The sequence below is a fragment of the Teleopsis dalmanni genome, chromosome 1 (assembly GCF_002237135.1).
Source record: "Teleopsis dalmanni isolate 2A chromosome 1, ASM223713v2, whole genome shotgun sequence".
In the NCBI taxonomy this organism is placed as follows: Eukaryota; Metazoa; Arthropoda; class Insecta; order Diptera; family Diopsidae; genus Teleopsis; species Teleopsis dalmanni.
In genome coordinates this window covers 54,160,049-54,177,640 of record NC_051846.1, presented here as the reverse complement: position 1 = coordinate 54,177,640, position 17,592 = coordinate 54,160,049, and the positions used below count along the sequence as shown (strand labels likewise).

General features: G+C 28.1%; 2 protein-coding genes across 2 annotated transcripts; one reads left to right on the top strand and one right to left on the bottom strand.

Annotated features, from left to right (window-relative positions):
• Positions 1-687: 687 nt before the first annotated feature.
• On the top strand, positions 688-2,435 carry LOC119671955 (rhythmically expressed gene 2 protein). The gene is made up of 3 exons (XM_038082867.1): positions 688-1,551; positions 1,676-1,758; positions 1,838-2,435. Exons 1-3 carry the CDS (start codon positions 1,391-1,393, stop codon positions 2,389-2,391), a joined length of 798 nt encoding a protein of 265 aa, XP_037938795.1. The 5' UTR covers positions 688-1,390; the 3' UTR covers positions 2,392-2,435.
• A 111-nt stretch (positions 2,436-2,546) lies between these two features.
• Positions 2,547-6,913, bottom strand: LOC119671962 (mitochondrial assembly of ribosomal large subunit protein 1). The gene is made up of 3 exons (XM_038082880.1): positions 6,472-6,913; positions 6,158-6,418; positions 2,547-2,742 (listed from the first exon to the last, which is right to left on the bottom strand). The coding sequence occupies exons 1-3, from the start codon at positions 6,779-6,781 to the stop codon at positions 2,573-2,575; spliced, it is 741 nt and encodes a 246-aa protein (XP_037938808.1). The 5' UTR covers positions 6,782-6,913; the 3' UTR covers positions 2,547-2,572.
• Between the last annotated feature and the right edge of the window lie 10,679 nt (positions 6,914-17,592).

The following is a 17,592-nucleotide window of genomic DNA, read 5'->3' as shown; positions in this document are numbered from 1 at the left end:
GCCTAACCGATATAAAATTCACGTTGCGGATATAAAATCTGCCTAACCGATATAAAATAAGCATATCTAATAAATTCGTCTAGTCTAAATATAATTCGCCTAACCGATATAAAATTCTCGACTAGCCAATATAAAATTCGCCTAACCGATATAAAATCAGCGTAACCGATATAAAATAAGCCTATCCGATACAAAATTCGTCTAACTGAAATAAAATTCGCCTAGCCGATATAAAATCACGTAGCGGATATAAAATCTGCTAACCGATATAAAGTAGGCCTCACAGATAAATTCATCAAGCCAAGATAAAATTCGCCTAACCGATATAAAATTCGGCTAGCCAAAATAAAATCCGCTTAGTCAATTATAGTTCGCTTAAATGGTATAAAATTCGTCTGGTCGAGATAAAATCACCTAGCTAAAATAAAATTCGATTATTTAAACGTAATAATTTACAAATCGTATATAACAAATATTTATTTTTATCCAACTGATTAAGCAGATACATAGACTATTATATTTTATAGTATATATTTGTCATTTACTATGTATATTAGAAATATCATGACAAACTTAGTATTCCCGTTCTATACAAAAATAATTGTAGACATAGTTCTTATTATATAAAATAACAAATTATACAAATATATGGAATCCTTTAACTTCTAGGAGGAGCATAGGGCCGCAAAAAAATAACAAATTATTAAATATAAAAGATAATTTCTGATTTTAATTGATTTTGAATTGATTAGTGATACAAATTCAAACATTTCAAACTCTAATATATAGTAATCCTGGACACTTAACTATCCTCGAAAGCAAACCAATGCAACATTTTTTTGAAACTGTCACACTTATGCTAGTTCTAAGTGCGTGCTAAATAGATTGTTTTCTATCTAATGAAAAAAGTCACAAGTCATCTATTAATATTTAAACATTAACTAAAATATACACGAACTAAGAAAATAAATGACGACACAATTAAAGCAATTAACACAATTACATATTAAACAAGTTTTAGTAAGAACTAAGTGCAAAAATGCGGAGTGTAGAGTACAGAAAATCGTTTTAAAATTCTATAAATAAAAAGCTTCTAACACTTTACGATTGAATTTTTAATGTTTGCGTATTAATATTCGGCTCCCAAACACACAAACGCATATTGATAAGCGAATTTTATAAATTATTTGGGTTTTGTTTTTATTGTATCTTTTGCGTTTGCTTCCATCAAATTCAAACTTTAGCAAATATATTTTTTTTCTTCCATAAAACAGTTGAATAGTTGTTCGCAAACTCTTGCTAATGTACGAACAAGTTCTTAACTTGTTCCGGAAAATTACTTAAATTTAATAGTGTTTTTTGTTATAAATTAAATTAAAAATTACCAAAAATGATAAGCAGCCTGGCACGTATGCGTTTGATTACATTCGATGTAACCAACACTTTGCTGGTTTATCGCAGCAGCCGGGTTAAGCAATATGGTGAGCTCGGCGCACTTTTCGGAGTACTCTGTGATGACAATGATTTGGCTAGAAATTTCAAATCGAATTGGTACACATTTTTATTTTTTCGATTTATACAAATTTTATCTAAAACGAAATTAATTTTTATTAATTTAAAAGAAACAATATCTGTACAGTAAAAAAAAAATAAATAAAATAAACTTACCTTATAGGCAACGTTTAAACAAAACATATCCAAATTTTGGACGTAAATCTAATATTGAATATCAGCAATGGTGGCGTTTATTGGTACAAGGTATTTATAATATATATATATATATGTTTGATTAGTTTTGGTAATTAAATTGTATAACATTATTCTTTTAAACTTTTAGATACTTTTGCTGATAGCGGTGCAAAGATACCGGCCGAAAAACTGGAGGACTTTACAGAGCATTTAGTTGAGTTATATAAGACAAGCATGTGTTGGCAGCATTGTAATCATAGCATTGAATTGCTAAAAGAATTACGTAAGCAACAGCAGCTGGCAGTTGCAGAATCACGCAAACCTCCTGTTTTGGGCGTTATAGCTAATTTCGATCCACGTCTCGATACGGTTTTAACGAATATGAAAATTAAAGAATATTTTGATTTTACACTAAACTCGTACGATTGTGAAGTGGAGAAACCGAATAGAGAAATTTTTGAAATGGCCATAGAACGCTCCAAATTGAATGAACTGAAACCAGATGAGTGTTTGCATATTGGTGATGGACCCACCACCGATTATTTGGCAGCAAAAGCTTTAGGTTGGCATTCTGCACTTATACACGAAAGAAATGCAGACTATCTCATTAAAAAGTATGGCGATAATATTGATAAGAATTTTGTCTTTGCCAGTTTATATGATTTTCACAAAAAACTAATACATAATATGATTAGCTGGTGAAATTTAAAATTTTGCATATTTAATACTATACATATTAATTAACTATATATTTTCATTTTTGTTGACAATTTTTTTTTGTTATTATAGTTTTACATTGTATATTGTTTGCATTTTGTATTAAGTAGAGAAGTTAGTAACTTTACGAAAGACCCAATAGTGTATGAGTCTATTAGAATATATGTTACTTTGATTCTAAATCTGCCAAAAGTATTGCATGGTCTTCAAACATTTTCACTAAAACATCTTCGGGTTTGTTGTATTCCTTATCATATTCAGCACCAACTGCCCATAGGGATTCAATATCATATTCTTCGCGTGCTGTCGGTGAAAATATATGCAATGCTATATTTCCTGTAGAAATAAAATGAATGTTGTTTGTTAATATTTTATAATGATAAATAAAGAAAATATTGTAAAGTGAAACTGCCAAATATTTATATTTATATAATAATATATATACGCTACACTACAGCTACAAATTTAGTACGTACTTTTATATGTGACAAATAATGTAGTAGAAAGTATTTGAGAAACTTTGTAATTAAATAAAAAAATAATTAAAATTCAGTTTGTTTTTGTTAATTGCATTTCTTCTTTGGATTTTTAAAACCAAATGTTCATGAATTTAATGTCATCGACTTAAAACAGTTTAAATTTTTAAATCACACACGATTGTAGATAATTTTATGGACAGTCATGGATGGTCCGTATTCAATACAATCAACACTCATGTGCGTAACGCTGCTTTGAGATTATTACATCAAAAACAAAAGTTATGTGCAGCGGCTACGGTGCATTCACAGATCCAGTCACAACTGAATTTTGAATGTGTCGAATCCATAACTTACTTGCATAACATAGTGACAAATAAAAGTGGTACAGAGGAAGACGTCACATCTCGCATTCATAAAGCGGGGTCCGCGTTTGCTTAAGTGAACCCTATACGAAAATCAAGTCAATTTAACACTTGTACAAAGTAAGTTCTGTTAAGTCCGTCTTTTTATAGCTGTGAAATATAGAAAGCAACAGCGTCAATACAATCCCAGCTTCAAGTTTACGTAAAACGATGCCTAAGAAGAATTACCGAATCTCACATTTCAAATATCGACCTCTGTGTTCGCACGGAATAAAAACCTGTAACATTGACCATAGCATTGAATATATATTGCGGTAGTCTGACAATAACATCGCAAAATAAACACTTTGGTAGAATCCCCACGGTAACAGACGCCCAGGGGCCCCAACTATGACCTGGTAACGAACAATCGAAAGAGAGCTTCGTGCCGCTAATTATTATCCAAGAATAATGATATTGCCATAAATGTTCAAAATAATGTTAAACTTAAGTTTAAAATAATGTTAAACTTAAGTTGATAGTAGAGGCTCTATCCTCTACTTAGGAAAAAAGAAATATATCATTATCATCAATGGAACGTATTATCACACTACATAAATAAAGAAATGTCCCATAGAATTACTAAAACATTTCTAGTAAAAATAATGTAAAAAGGACATTATGGTGATGTTGTCTGCTTGTGTAATCCCTTAGGTGATTGATGAACGGCATTTGGTTGTTGAGATCCAAGCGTCCTTCTTGGAACCATTATGGTAAACGTTTTCAGTTTATCATTAGTTGTATAGTCTTATTAAACGGACACAATTCCTCTTAAGAGAATTTTTACTGTAATTGTTGTTATAAATCAAGAGACATTGTGCTTATACTTAATATTTTAAATAAACAATCGTCTTCTCGTGACTATTGGTAAGTGACATAGCAGGTGAAACAGCTACTCTTAGAACAGCTACTGCAAAATTAATTGATGAAGTTTTTAATAGAAACCTGCTATAAGAACTACGATTTTGTTGAAAAAAACTCAACTAATTATTTTGTTCTAATTTTATTGGAGACAATCTATGGTAGACAGTAGTCAATTTAGTGTTTGGCGAACCATACGTTTTTTATAATAACCTTTCTCATTTGGCAACTTTAACGTCTCTTAAATACTAACAAATTCCACTTTCAATTAGATGATATATTAGTAATAAGATTATCTTAGATATTATACAGACACCAGCAGCACATTAATTGATCGTTTGACTTCTGCTAAAATACAATTGTTATGGATACTTTATGGACCTATATTAAGATTTTATGCAAGAATGGGTTGTCCAATCAAACAAATTAGACATATCATGAAAAAAATAGTGCAATTATTAATTTTAAGTGACGTGGCTTATGACGAAAATCCAATTTAATTAATTTATAGACTTCAACAGTTACAACTACCGATAATAATGTCGGTTATGACTTTTGATGCGATAACCTAGTCAAACACAAAGAACTTTAAATGTATATACATTTTGTTTTTATATACGTATTCAAGTTATTCAAGTTAGTATTTCTTTAATGTATATTCTCATATGCAAGCATCTATATTATATATAATAGTAAAAACAAATATGGTCTATATTGTAAATTTTGAGTTGAGTTAGTAACAGCTAGCAACTTTGCTCATACTTCTGGATACGTCTCAGTTCATCGACATTAGAAAAATCTGGTAATCTACATCACCTTTATTACAAAACTCTTTTTTTATTCAAATTACTATATTATTAATTATAAAATATGGCAGTGGCGAATTGGAATATCGAGAGAAGAGTTGTGGAAATAACGGACGAATAAATAGGTTTTAGTTCACAATATGAACAAAATAACTTCAAAAAAATTTAAAGTTCATTTGTTAACATTAAATTTCAATATTTTTAAAGTAAAAGCGAGTATATCCGGAAGTTGTGAAACTTAATGCCATATTTTTAATTTATTTATGTATATAAAAATAAAATTTACAGTGAATTAGTAACTGAATATCAACATATTTACTTAATTAAATAGCATTAAGACTGTGGACTATGTTAAAAATATGTATTGTCTCCGATTACTTAAAAAAGGCAGCAAACTCTTTTCATAAATATAATTTACATATTATATATACAACTGCACAAAAATATAAAACATTATTTCAAAATAAACCTAAGCAAATGATACTTTAATTAGTAGTATTTCCATCTTAAACATTGTATTTTGATTGTTTAAATTCAATATTAATTAACTACTAATTAATTAATATTAATTAATATGACTTGTAAACACTACAAGGTTTTATTAAGTATATATTTTAAATATTTAAGAAATATTTTATAGTGAATATATTTAAGAATTTCGATATGGAATTATTTTGAATTGATTTCTAATTGGCGTAGGTCGCAAAATCTTGATGATCTTAAAAATTAATGTATATAATTTAGAAACAAAATACATTTAACTTAAAATAAAAACTTAACTTAAATATATTAATATTTAAGTTATATTTATATTTAACTTAAAATATATTAACAGGGAAAGAGTTTAACGCTAACTTTTTCATTTCTAATATATTTAAGAAAAATGTTTAAATGCAATGTTGCAAAGCTTGTAAATATCAAACATGTTACGTTAAATATATTGAAAAACAGTAAAGAAAGTTCATTTACCATGCGCTAATTAATTAGCACAATAAAGATATACAGTTACAAGATTAATATATAGAAAGCATTGTATTTATATGAACTTCAATTTTCATAAGCAGGAATACGGAAAACAAATATTTTTAAAATATAATAATGCATAACGGATCTATCGATACACAGTTGGTTTAAATAACTAAGAAAAAATACTCTTAATAATATAAGTTTTTATATATACATATAACGTAAATCACATTCTTACCTAAATCTATTGCCATCCAATCTCTACTTTTTTCTCCTTCAATTTTTGGTATAAGATCATTTTTTTCTCGTTTAACTTTAAACATGCGTCTTACAAACTCCGCTGTTGCTATCATATGCCGATAACTGCGACCGTTACAGACAACCATATAGTCAACATATTTCAATTCCTTAGGTACTGAACAAACAAATATATCCTCTGCATTTTCTTTACGCAAGACATCAACTAAGTCCTCAATATCAAATACGCCGGTTACTCCTCCTACAATTCAACTATATAATTAATAATCAAAGCATTTTTTACAATATATCCACTTTTTAAATTAAGTCCCATGTAATCATCGACAATCATATGCTCTGATTTATCTTTTTGTTGATAACGGTTACGTTCCTCTTCCACATCAAAAATTTCAACGGCATCTTCATCACGAAATACGGTATATTTCTGTCGAACGGCACCGCTTATGATTTCTTCTGACAACTTCTGACTTGTAGATTCTTGTTTACTGTTATCAGCGACAGTTTTCTTTGGATCCGGCTGAGTGAACTCATGATGGAAACAACGCAGAAATGGTGCACTTAATCGCTTATCTCGAACCAAACGAAATAATCGTAAACCATTCATTATTTAATTTTAAAGTAAGAAAATTTAAATATTACATAGAACCAATAATTTGTATGTCAAAAACAGATGCTTCGCACATGTGTGCTGCCACACAGTTAAAATTTGTTTTTGTATCATAAGCATAAAGGAGTTGTTTGATGTAAGTTTCCATAAGATTAATTGGGACATGTAGTCCATCAAGAAAAAATATTTGAATTTTTGTTAATACTTAGTAAACACTTCATAATAAATAAACCTCAATTACTAAGAATGTTTAAATAAAATTAATCGCTTAAGAGTTTAGTTATCCCAATTTATTTTTTTGAATACTTTTAAGCGATATAATTGGAATAAAAGTGATTTTTTAACAATTGTATATTTTTTTAAAATGAATATTATTTTTTCAAACATATTAACGTATCATATCATGTTTACATCGACGTATATACATTTGTATGTTAAGCATTTGACTAGATTTGCTGACATAAATAAACGCAACATCTGCGAAAATATCAAATATTAAATAATATTAAATTGTTTTTCCTTACTTTTTTATTTCGGCATTCACTAAATCAGTACAAACATTTGCAGAAATATGCGTAACAATTATTACTCACCATAATTGTGAAATGTAAACATGTAAAATTATGTATAAGAATAAAATCGTATCATAATTTATATAGTATATGAGTTTTATAATAATGAAATACTATAATAAAAAAAAATCCCATAAAAATATTTCTTACTATATTAATATAGTAAAATATATTTATTTTATTACTATGTTGAACAAAAACAAATATAATGCTGTTTCTAGAGTTCAGTTGGAAACAATACTTCAAGACAAACAATTAAAATTATACATAAACTCTGCATCAGCTGCAACCTTTCTTTTAAAATAGATACATAAACTGGAAAAATAGAATTCTCATGTACATATAAGCAATTCATCAGGATAACGTTTATGTTGGCTTTAGTAAGGAAATTAAATCTTTACTTTAGTAACTGCCAAATCTAAGAAAATCTTTGTTAAAACTAAGAACTACAAATCTTAAGTCTAGAAAATCTATTCAAATTTTTTTATTATGTCAAAAATTTTTTTCCATTGAAACCATCACTAAATACATAAAACATAAAAGTAAGAGTGTTTAAGGTACTCAAAAAATAAAAAACTCTTTAGTTTTAGCATTGACAGAAGGGAGCTAAATTATCATTAAGGCCCTAAATTATAATTTGTTTGCTCATTTAGCAGTTTTAAATGATCATTTATGGTCTTTAAATGACCGAATTTAACCCAATTTATTCGTCATTTAGGTTTTTAGAAATGGTAATGGCTGCATATGCAAGTGAAACGAAATAAAAAATGGAACAAATTTCGAACTGTTATTTGGTTGTCAATATGTAAACAAAACATATTCTCTGATTTATACCGTCTGTCAGGGTATTTTTAAAATGATCATTTAAGGCTGCTTAATGACAATTTAGTGCGCTCGTCTGTCAATGCTATTTGGCTTAAAAGAGTTTAAGCAACTTAGAAAAGATTTTCGATATTTGTTCTTTCATATTTTAAACTAAAAAAATAAATTTTACAATAAAAGTGGTGTAGATTTGCAATTTTTCAGGGCTTCGGTTGAATGAAGCGCATCAAAAAGTAAGCGCATAAATTTTTTTTCATAAATTTTCATTTTTTTTTTATATTTTTTAATTAGTAATTTTGAAACTTTATTATAATAGAGTAAACATTTTTTTTAAGTTATTTGATATTCTTTCACATTTTTTTGTATCATTATTTTATTGCATTTAAATTCATTTTTACAAAAAAATTTGTGAATTCACCTTCTATAATTGTGATTTGTTAAAATGGAGTGATATTTTAAAAAACAATTTTTATTTTTAAGCTATAATTGGCGAAACTGTTAAGTGCTATATTGTAAAAAAATCTTTTATATTAACCGTATTTTTTTCTTTCAGAGTAGCAAAAAAATACACAACTTACTTAAGAAAACATGTGAAGCTACAACAATGCTCTTAAAATCTTCAGAGTTAGGGTTTATTCGCAAAAAGTTTTAGTGCAGCTAAATTCAAAAATCACTCTATTGTGACTGTTTACTAGAAACGATTGCAAAACTCTAGTCATCCGTTAAAATCATATGAGCAGAAATAATAATAAAGTGCAATATACCAAAGCAATGAGATAAAAAATGCTTACCATTGCTCTTTTATTATTCATTTTGTATTCTTTTATATAAATCAATCAATTTTTAGTGTTAAGACTTAATATATTTTGTATTGTACACAACATGCGAATTTGTTTCAACCAGACTTTATGCTATTTTTTCACAACTCTAAATGAAAAAAATTACGACTATTATTAACTTTTGGATTACATTCTATCGTGCGGTGTATAGTTGTAAAAGTTGTTTGACAAACATGCAATATGTAATTTTCTTTGTGATCTGTCAACCCTAAAATAATTTTTGCTATATTATCAACTCTGGTTTTTTTATATTGCCTTTCTCTATCTGCCATTTTAATTCAGCACATATTAATATAAGGAAGGAAGAAAGAAGAGATTTGATTAATTTAATTTTTAGACGTAAAAAGTGCTGCAGGTTTTTATTTATTTTAATTTTTATTTGCATATGAATAAAACATAAATAAGAAGTGCAAGTGGCTTTAAATGTATTAAAAAACGACATATTTTGTTGATTCCATTCGAAATAAAAATGTTGCTGTTGTAATAATTTTTTATCGTCTTGCAATTGTTTTCAACATCTACACAAATAAATGCGTTCCTCATAAATGTTTATATTGAATTTGTACTAAAAGAAAACAAATATATATAGTTCGAAGAATAAATAAATAAAAAATATATATACATATAATATAAAAGATTGAAAAAAAGCAGTTTCGTACAATAGCGGTAAAATAAAAAAATTACTTAACTGTGAAATTAAAAGAAGTGAGCAATTGTTTATTACATTGAAATTTGGTTATGATGACTTCGACGACAACAAACAATACCAACGCTGGAGGAGGAGCTGGTGTAGGCGTCATCAATGACAGCAATGCCTCCAGTGATAGCAACAGTAATGGAAATAGCAATATAAATAGCATTGAAGCGGAATATAACAGTATTCCTGATCGTAATGGTTGGCACCGATTTTATCTGGTAAGTTCTATATTCTTATACTTCCATTTAGGAGTTTTTGTCATATATATACTACTCATATATGTATATATAAATATAACGTAATGGAATAAGTTCTTATACATTCACATAAAATAATAAATTAAATTTAATTGCTTAGGTGAAAATTGCAGTGTAATTTACCACCCCACAAAAAATACTTTCATGTTCCAAAACAAAATTATTTTTCACAAATTTTTTTTTTTGCCACAATATATTTTTCTTTTCATTGATTATAGTGGTTTCTTAGAATTCTTCTCCTTGGATTGGTTTCTCTCTTACTCTGGTCTCTGGTATTGTTTTTTAGTTTTTATTTGAATAACGAAAATAAAATGAAAAATAAAAGAAAAAGTTAGCGTTCGCAACGAAATCAAATTGTTCCTTGCTAGGCACGAAGATATACATTTCCACGAAAATCCGATGAGTGCACAAGGCATCAACATTGGTAGACACAAACGCAAACGTTGGGTATGTTGTTTTAGCCTCTGCCTCTGCTGTCGTTGTCGTTTTCGCCGCTGCTGTTACTGTTACTGTTGCTGCTGCGGCTGCTGCTGCTGCAGCTAGCGCTGCCAATACAAACATTTTCGTAAACAACAACTATATAAACTACAAACGTTTTTGTCCGTGTTCTCTGCGTTGATTGTATGGCTTGTATCTGCAAACAAGCTGTTCTGAACTTGTTGGTGTTTATTTTTATTTGTTGTTGCTGTTACTACTACTACTGTTGTTGCTGTTGTTGTTGTTTTTTCCTTTTAAGTTCAATTTTTCAAGAATTAGCCGAAAGTGTTTGACTGCATGTTGCATGAAGAAGTGGATTATAATTTAACTATTCGTACAAATTGAAATATCGAAATTGTTCCTTTCGGCCTTAAATTGGCGTAACTAAAAGTGAGTCCGAATATGAAAAACTGAGTTTTTATTTCTTAAAATTATTTATTAATTCTTTAGTAATTTTTTTTAAAATTTTCTCTCATTAATTTATTACTTCCAACTGCATATTTTACTACAATGCTTCCGAAATAATTGACTGCTGTTTTACAGCGAAAGATATATTTATCATCCTAACTATTCGGTTTCTATAAGGTAAAATTAACTATTACCAATTTTCTCATTAAGCCTTAAACGTTCTTTAATAATAATATTCAATTATATATTTTCCTGTTCAATGACGTTTCTGACTAACTATTCTAGGTAAAGTGTTTTTTTTCTTTGTTGTAATCTCAGATGAATACATCCGCATTTTAATTTAATTAACATTATTTAATTTGAACCTATAATTTAATATTAACTGTATATTCTTGTTACTTCGACTTGGAAACAGTAACAATACCAATACCATATATTAAAAAAAAATATTTGTGTTATAATCATAACACTTAAATATGGTGTCTTATAAAGAATTTAAAAAAGAAAATATTTGGTAATTCTAACAGTTCACGCAGTCAATTTTCTCATATAGAAACTTATCATCCACTACAGAACTATACTGACACCATTGAGGTTTTTGTCAGATGTCGGACTAGAAAGTTACTTTATTTCGCATACACTCATATATTTTTGTACATACCATATAAATCGAATCTCTGCTTCACATATTGTCGGCCTTCTATTATGGTGTAAACCTTTTATCATGAGTTATAAACGGTACTTTTAGTTGTCGGTATTTACAAGTATTTTCGAACACAAACCCATACACTTTTAAAATCCTATTCCAAAAACTGCTAACTTATTTAATTATCGCTTTGCGAACGCAAACTTTAGGTTGTTTAAGTTATAAATTCGGTACATTAAAGTGAAAAGATTTCTGGACCTACATCTAAAATAAATATTTCTTTTTTCTTTACTTTACAAATTCTCCATAGAATCGTATAGAGTCTCTAAAGAAAAGAAAAAATTTTTCCGGCTGTATCTAAAGTTTTGAATAGATGGTAATCTATCTCTAGAACTTGGTTTATATTACATTAAGACTGAAAAGTTTTCGGAAATTCTCATTTAAAATTCGCGCGCTGTATATTTTTCGATATTTTAAGTTTATGTAGTTTGGCAGCACTGTCCTTAATTACTATGCCAAAAATGAGCTCGATCTGTCAGACAGTTCGTTTACGGCAGCTGTTGAAACCAGTTCACCTCAGTAGTGCGTTGCGAAATGTCTTCGACGGTCGTACGACCGTCCTGGAAGGCTTTGTACCACTCATAAACTTGAGTTTTCGATAAAACTGATTCCCCATAAGCCTTTTGTAGCATTCGCAACGATTCTGCACACGAAATTTCGTTCGAAACACAAAATTTGATGCAAACTCTTTGTTCAATATTTTTTTCCATTGTTTTTTTCGCAACGCCCTACTGAGGTGAACTGGTTTCAACAGCTGCCGTAAACGAACTGTCTGACAGATCGCGCTCATTTTTGGCATAGTAATTAAGGACAGTGCTGCCAAACTACATAAACTTAAAATATCGAAAAATATACAGCGCGCGAATTTTAAATGAGAATTTCCGAAAGCTTTTCGGTCTTAATGTATATAAAGGTTTCGCAAAATTGTTTTTTTTTATAAATTTTAGGTGATTTCTTTAAAAAAAAATTTTATAATAAAATTTGATCAAGTTTGTTGTTTTTTATATATCAGTACGTTATCATATAAAGTATAGTAAGTTTGATAAAGTACAGCTGCTGAACAACAACAAATTATATTTTGTTATTATGTCACTATCCTTTACTGGAATACACTGCATCACTATTACTGAATAATTTTCTACGTTTTTAGTAAAAAATATACGAGTACTAAAAACTTTAGTCTATAGAATTGATTGCAGGAACTGGGTGAAAGTTAGATGAAATATTCTTTAGCAAAAAGTATTTGTAAGAAAATAATTTATTGATGTATGAGAAACTAAAAAATATTTCAGGTAAATTAGTTTTCTTTTTCAAATATCATGGAAATTTCTCCAAAATTATTGAAATTAGTTTTGGACATATATTTATAATATAATAAATAATAGACACCAAATGAAATAATATTTGGCAACTTAAAGTTATTGCATAAACCGGATTTAATATATTGGGGATTTTTTGAATAAAGGTTTTTTTCAGATAGAATTTTCTTCAGCACTGTATCTTGGTTACATATAAGAAAAGTGATTAACAGATAGTGAAATATGTATTAAATGCTATCTAATCTAAAGTAAAATGCATATTTCTCAAAATATCCAAATTTTTGAATATTACAAATAATTTATATGTAGTCTAAAATGACTATTATCGAGCTCGCAATGAACAAATGAAAAACAGAGCTTGTAATTTTCATATAATTGTGATTCATAATAAAAACGTTTTAGATTATTTTGATACACAAAGTAACACTTCATTAAATAATTATCAATTAACGAAGAATTCATGAGCGACAAAATATCTAGATCTTTTACTTTTATTTATCAGTTTATAAAACAATTCTTATTTAAACTTATTTATTGACTAAAATATTAATAAATCTAAATAGACAAAGTGCTAAAAGTGCTTTTTGATTAAGTGAAGTGTTCAGTATGTTATTAGATATTCAAAGTTATGATCAGATATTTATTTATCAAGCTTAAAAGAGTACTTGAAAACATCGAATATAAAATGTTTGTAAGTTAAAATCAAAGGATTAAAGCAATCTAAGTACCCTAACATATGAGTAACAAAATATTGTCAGTTAAGATAGATTTGAATACAGAAAAAATCACTGACCTCTTAACTAAACACGCTTCTATTAACTACCACCTTTCATTGAAACTGCCTGCAACTTTTATTTGATGTAGAGTGAAAGGTTCGCTTATTTTTTTTGCTAGTGTTCTCATATTATTAGGCGATAAGCCCAGTACTTTCATGTAACTTTCATTGAACCTAGTGAACTCTGATATCCTAACCTCAAGATCTCAAGAATTGTGTCCTTTCTAATAATATAGAATAATAATAGAAGTTATGTTTAGAACAAAAGCAATATCTGAAATAGCATTTGAAAAGTTGTACTTAATTCCATAGAAAATAATTCAAATTCCTGATTAATTTATTAAGTTGTTCAATAAATCGTGCATATTGCGGTTCAAAATGATGCACAATCCAAAATTTTCTATGGGTGACTCTCCAAACGGTCAACACACTTTTCTTGTAAAAGTTAATTTTCACTTATTTTGCGCCTTAAGAATAATTCCCTGTACGTTTTCTTGCTTTTCTGTCATAAGAATCAAAGATATAGCTCATCTCATAGATATTAGTGAGAGTTTATTTTACAATAAAAAGCGGTTGACTTAGGCTCTTTACTTAAGCGCGTTGCTATAGAATGACAGTATTCTTATAACAGTATTTGTAGTATCTGTCATAAGAATCAAAGATATAGCTCATCTCTCATACTACTGAGAGTTTATTTGACAATAAAAAATGGCTCACTAAAGTCAATGATATGTAGAGTGTGTCGGGTACGGCAAAATTGACTTTTTCGGGCTATGACGAAATTTCGTGTTTTTACTACTTTTTGGTTGTGCCTAAATTTAAAAGGAAATTTAGATACATATACTCACTTTCAATTTGGTACCGACAATAACCAGCAAGAAAATGTTAATTTGTTGTTATAATATCTAATATAATAGTTATTAACAGTACTTACAAAATTATATGCCTTTTCTTAAAATCGTAAAGTGTGATAATTAGTTTATTACCGGTTTATAAAATAGGCTATGTTATTTCCTGCAAATTCAGCAAATTCTGATATTTATAACTGGGCAACACTACTTTGCTTAAGTGCCAAGCCACAAAGTCCGGTTCTTATGCCGAAATATGAACCACCATATTCTTTTTCTCTAACTCTATAGGTCATCTCTTTAAAGTGAACACTACTATTCGCCAGCTAGAAATTGTACAAAGCCAGACTCTGTGAATACTTTTCAAAGTACCATGGTGCATTCGAACGAATGACATTCTTAGGCACGTCAAAATAGATCCGATCAAAAAATACATAAAGGATAGAACCCTAAAATTATTTACGAAAACTGATAAACTTACCAACACCGCCTTATCAAATCTCAGAATGGTTACAGCCTCTTCGAGGAGGTATGCAGATCTGAGATCAATTATAGCTTAGTCTGATGATGTGATAAACAATAATTCAGTAAAGGCACGGAGAGGGGTTATGAAAAAACCACGCAGTTAATAGAGAGGGGATAGAGAGGAGTTATGAAGAAACCTCGCAGTTAATAGAGAGTAAAAGTGCTCAAGTGCACTGATTCAACTAGCCTCAACATAATAATAGATTTTGTTGTTTAGAGTATATCAGGAATTTTAAATTTTATTTATTTACATATCTGCATTTGTGTCATTACAATGAAGCTAAACTTTCATTAATATTAAATAGCTCAAGTTTATATAGCAAAAGACTATCACATTGTTATTTACTTGGGTGTACTTTATCATATAATATGTATAGTATTGTATTTGTAGTGACTTTCCGGGGTTATGAAAATTTAAAAATTTCTTAAATTCAACTTTAAATTTACTCTTAAGGATTTTGAGAATTACTCTCAAGAATTCCTTCAAAATATTTCATATAAAACGCGAACAATAACCCTACCTCAGTGGTCTAATCATCGGTGTTTGTTACCTTAAAACTTTCCTTGAATTGTTGTTGTTACACATTTTCTACTTCTTTTTATCCTTCTTAAGCCTGTATTTGTGTAGATGTGTATATGTGACTTATTTAGTTGTAATTTTTTTTTATTTTCATTCTGGCTTTATTTTTCTTTTTTTTTTTGTTTTTGTTTTTTGCTTTTTGATTTTGTTGCGTGGCGCTGCCTTCCAATTTTACTGAAATTCATCTTCTCACTTTGCCATTCAAGAATTCACAGAATTTGTTTGTTGTGTGCCGGGCATAAATGAATGTGAATGTATGTGAGTGCTCTTGTGCGTGCGTATTTCTAGTGCTTGCACATGCCACATACAGAAGACAGAAACACAGAACACATGAACACAAATACATAGCTGGAGCAGAGCGGACATACAAACAGACATGTATGACTGAAATTATGAATAATGTTGAATATTTGATATTCCTACAATCTGCAAGGATAATTAAATTTCCTACTAATTTTTTAGTGTGCCACAGTAGAGACAGTGGAACGAATGTATTGAATCTATAAATGGCAATAAAATAATATAAAAGTTTATATTAATAATAATATAATTAATAAAATAAATATTGGAATTTGATAAACAAAAATTTGTAATAATAAACAAATATAAAAATTGCGGTAAAGTAAACTGAAATTTCCTAGGGATTTTTTGCACTGCACTTATGTAAATATATATTTATTTATTTATTACACTTATTTATTATTTTTGGTTAAAAGTTTACAAATTTATTTATTTATTTATTAAACACATAAAATTTCCACAATGGTAACACCTAATTTACCTAATTTATATTTAATTTACCCCACTCTAAATTCTGATCAATATCAACATACCGACATAATTTACTATTTCCCTCAATTTACCATCAATTTACTCGAACTCGCATGCGGTCTTAATAATAATATAATTAATAAAATAAATATTGAAATTTGATAGACTAAAATTTGTAATAATAAAAAATATAATTTAATTATTAAATTATAATTACACAAAAAAAATGTGTTCAATCATTTCACCCTTTCTAACCCACTGTGTACTGATTCAGGAGTGTTTGCAGAACAGTTGTTACTGATTTATTTTACTTCGAAATAGAAATTCTGCGAAAAAATTATATAAAATTGTTCAAATGTAATTTCATTTAGTTTTTTTTTTCTCTCCAAAAAAAAAAAAAAAATAGAAAAAAGAATTTTAACGAGAATGAATGTTGACATTCAAGCAAAGATTTATTTTCTCGTAAAGTGAATTTTTAACTACAGTAGAAATTTAATATACAATAGCAAAAAAAAGTGTATTTAACGTGTAAAAAATACAATGACTTTTACACTTTTTGCACTTTTGGTGTTTTTAAAATTAACATTCATTCATTTGAAATGAATTTTTCCTCGGGGTCACTTTAGATTTTAATATTTAAAAGTAGTTCATTTTAGGCATCATAATTTGTAAATCAACTTGAATTAAATTTTGTGTAAATACAGTAAAACTTCCACTTATGGAGACTTCCAGTTAGTCTTAGAGAATTAGAGAAAGAATCTAGAAACAAATAAAAATTCAGAATTTTAACCCTGGACGTATAATCATATTTCTACTAACGTTAAGAATAATCATACGTAAAAATGACGTGCAATTTTCAGAGTTTATATTTTGCCGTTATATTAATTTAAATGTGTGCAAGTTTTTTACAAGTTTTTAAAGAAGTATTTATTTATTCAAATTAAAACAAAACAGTAATACTTTCAAACACATTTTTTAAATAAACATAATAAATATAATATGCCAATGATTTTCACTTGAAAAGGAATTGCATTTTTCAAAATTATGTATTAAGAGTAAATTTTCAATATTTTTTAATATTTTTTTTTTATTTTTATTTAGAATAAATCAAAAAATAATAATAGAAACAAAAAAGTAAATGAAATTTATATATACTTATAAAATGAACAACTTAAAGTTAGCTTATACAAATAGCAAGTCATATTGAGATCG